General features: G+C 41.7%; 1 protein-coding gene across 2 annotated transcripts; it reads right to left on the bottom strand.

The window, feature by feature from the left end:
- Positions 1-224: 224 nt before the first annotated feature.
- LOC137941104 (protein trichome birefringence-like 34) lies at positions 225-2,330 on the bottom strand. Of its 2 annotated transcripts, none has more exons than XM_068786374.1 (5): positions 1,974-2,330; positions 1,623-1,794; positions 1,318-1,514; positions 1,051-1,209; positions 225-714 (listed from the first exon to the last, which is right to left on the bottom strand). In XM_068786374.1, exons 1-5 carry the CDS (start codon positions 2,321-2,323, stop codon positions 327-329), a joined length of 1,266 nt encoding a protein of 421 aa, XP_068642475.1. In that variant the 5' UTR covers positions 2,324-2,330; the 3' UTR covers positions 225-326. The 2 variants fall into 2 exon arrangements, with proteins under 2 accessions (XP_068642475.1, XP_068642467.1); XM_068786366.1 differs by having other exon boundaries at positions 1,051-1,236.
- Positions 2,331-3,305: the final 975 nt, after the last annotated feature.

Here is a 3,305-nt window from a genome sequence, read left to right on the forward strand (position 1 = left end):
AAGACCATTCCAATTGAACTTTGACTCATTCATCCAATTTGGTTTGGACTAGAGTTTCTCATATTCTGATACTTATCTTGTTCAACTCGTCTTTAAAGTGAAATTTTCATATACAAGGTACTGATTTCAAGTCTCAAGATTAGACTGGTTAGTTGGGTGCGTCTGTGAAAAATAAAAAAAAAAGTAGAAAAGTGAGTTGTAAATCAATCCAAACAGGCAGCGAAATGTACATAATATATAATTCCTTCATCTTTTCCATATTATTGGAGAGGAGCAGCTCTATTGCTAATACTCAAAATTTCATTTTTTGCAGGGAACTCTTTCACTTAACAGCAGGCTCCCAACATTTTCTGTATGGAATGATTTGAGTTGGAAAGAATGTAAGAGTACAAGATTTGGTTCCAGGCATCAGGAACACCAGGCAAGCACCAATGTATACAGTCTGCATAGCTACTGGGGTCTGCGATCTGTTTTTCAGTCAGTGCCTCCCATTGCTTCCTGTGAATTGAAGGATGACCATCTTTCCTGTACTCTGAGAGTTGTGTAATATTGACAATTTGTACATTCAAACCTCTTCCCTTCAGTTCCTCGATGGCTCCCTCCACAGCTTGCATCATTTTTGTGTCGGATCCTCTACCCCAATGCCCTTCTTTCTCGATTGGCTCCGTTTCGTTGTAACAGTTTCGATCACTACCCATGCCCCACTCCTCAGCCCTACCATTAATTTCAGTTGCTCTCCTCATGAGAAACTAATTATTTGAAGTTTGGCTTTAATTTTTAAGGAGTTTTACTAAATTACCCTTTTTTTTTTTAAAAATATTAATGAAAATAACCAACTCACAAACTTAATTTTAAAAATACCCAACTTGTGTTGCAACCCTGGAATGTTAGTTCCCTATGCAGCCCCAATTCCATTGAGGTTCAAAGGGCACTCAGAAGCGGTGAGTCCGACTCTAGTGGGTCAACCCAGCTCAATAAGGACTCAACTCACAAGGTCACAACACTAGGGTTTTTTAAGCATGCAGGAGTGAGTATAGATGTGTTGATTACCAGAAATGGGTGGGTGACATGCTAACAAAGAAGAGTTGGGTCGTGGAGGTGTCTATATGAGCTTCCAGCCAATCTGACCACGTCCTCAGAGTCATTTTGAAGGCACGAAGGGTTTCTATCTCCTTGTAAATCCCATCTTCGCTCTCAAATGTGCCCCACCTGATATTATTCATCATTTTGATAGACCTTTAAATTAAACCAGGCCTTCAGCATCAACGTGAAGTAGAGTAAGAGAAAGAGAGTAAAGAGACTTGGGTTTGTACTTACAAGACCTTCATCTTCTCCCTTCTCCACCAGAGGTAGGAGTTGAAGACTAGAATGTCTGCATCCGTCCAGTGTCTTGCATGCTTTGTGATGGACTCAACCCTCACGATCCGATCCGGAAGCCGATGGTTCACTGGATCGTCTGAGTTTGACTCGACGAGTAGTGGAGCCCAGTAGAACTCCACAGATGCATTATAATCCTGAGGCATTTAGTTCAGAGACGTGGAGGTTTGAACTGATTAAAAAACGGGTTTGCATGATTCCAGAACATGCATGGCACATGTATATTATTCGCCCTCTCTCCTTACCGTGGCTTTGAAGGTTATGAGGGATCCATTGGAGTGCATGGACTTGCGGCCATTTGGAATGGAAGAGTCAAGAAGGCAGACCATTGAAACCCATTGGCCTCTGTTGAGAGAATCACCCACAAAAACCAGTCTTTTCCCCCTCAATCTCTCTAACAAGGCCGTGCCATTGAACCTTCAATTAATCAACCGCATCCACAAACAAGAAGAGACTCAATTGATGGAAACCATTATCAAAAACACAGAATTAGAATGGCAGCGCATGGATTTTCAGCTTAAAACCCCTTTGTTTATTCAGAAAGCATGAAGAAATTATAGAGAAGAGAAAGAAGAGAAGGAGAAGGAGGACCAAACCTGGGAAGATTACAGTCATGAGGTTGCCATCTCCAGTTCTGATACCTCAAATTCGCTCTCCCAAACTTCTCACAAGCCAACTGATCAGACATGAATGAGCATTTCCTCTCGGAGTACAAAGGATAAGAGACATTGTCAAAGACCCACCTGCCAGAAGACAAGTCACAGTCGCCTGAATTCTGATACGTCTTCACAGTTTCCGGCCACACGGTGTTGTCCCCGGCGAGAGAGACGACCAGGATGACGACCACAACAAGGAAGGAAGATATAAGAGGATTGAAGCAGCTCTTGAGCGGCAAAACCCTTAAGGACAACATTGGAGCTTTTCTTGCCATCTGGGGCGAAGTCATTGGCCTCCTTGAGCTTCCTGGTTTTTGTCTTGAAAGGTGGCCATCATTTCTGTTGGAGAGGCTATTTCTATTGAAGTTGGAAGTGTGGCTGGATGGGGTAAAGCAATTATTGTTGCGTTTCTTTCAGTTTGTTTTTTGGCTTTCTTTATTCTGAGTGGTTTGAGAAGGATCTGGTTTTCCCTGACCAGACAAGTTTACCCCTTAAAAATTTCATCATCTTCTGCACTGCCTACTCTTTACCATTTTCTCTAATAAGCGATTCGAATGTGCCACCGGCCAGATCTTGATAGTTCATAGCAACGCCAACTGAGACTCCCATCTGATTATCTCTTCAAACCCCAGATGGAAAAATCGTAGATTACCCAAGGTCATAAACAGTATAATTCCTTGCTCAATAGATAGATTTTTCATCTTCGACTCTGATTGAAGGAACTAACAGCCATTTCATCTTCGTCTCTTGTTGTATCAATTGTCAAGATTCATTTTTAAAGCTGGTTTCCATTTTCTGCTTCAGCTCAAAAATTCTATCTGGGTTTAAGGGTATTGAAGTAAATGTTAAGAAGGATATTGCAGACATTAGGTAGGAGCTGTTGACATGAAACCTCTCCACGTTCTGCTGGTCTACCTAAAAGGTCTTCTACCAACAGTTTGATATGTAAGAGAGAAAAGAGAGAATCGGACAAACCTCTCCACGTTCTGTTGGTCTACCTGGAAGGTCTTCTACCAACAGTTAGATATGTAAGAGAGAAAAGTGAGAATCGGACTTGATAAAACCCAGAACAAACGAAACCACAACAAAGACTGACCATTGATGAACTTGTCTCTTAACTCTTACCGTCCGAATGATCGAGCTCCATGAGTTGAGCCATACCGATCACCAGAATGAAGCGCAAATCTGAAAGGCCAGAATATAATGAGATTTACCTGTAAACTATCAAATTTTCAATAAAACAAGCATATGGGCATGGGCATGATCCATGGA

Source organism: Aristolochia californica, unplaced genomic scaffold (genome assembly GCF_029961685.1).
Source record: "Aristolochia californica isolate CCGP_79_NKW_82.1479 unplaced genomic scaffold, dmAriCali1.0.hap1 SCAF_10, whole genome shotgun sequence".
In the NCBI taxonomy this organism is placed as follows: domain Eukaryota; kingdom Viridiplantae; phylum Streptophyta; class Magnoliopsida; order Piperales; family Aristolochiaceae; genus Aristolochia; species Aristolochia californica.

What these genes read in the sequence shown, in the direction of transcription:
- LOC137941104 (XM_068786366.1), bottom strand. Translation starts at nt 2,323, where the DNA reads ATGACTTCGCCCCAGATGGCAAGAAAAGCTCCAATGTTGTCCTTAAGG. An exon ending in TCATAACCTTCAAAGCCACG is followed by an intron (nt 1,515 to 1,622) that starts GTAAGGAGAGAG and finishes TAAATGCCTCAG; the next exon opens with GATTATAATGCATCTGTGGA. An exon ending in ATGTCACCCACCCATTTCTG is followed by an intron (nt 715 to 1,050) that starts GTAATCAACACA and finishes AATTAATGGTAG; the next exon opens with GGCTGAGGAGTGGGGCATGG.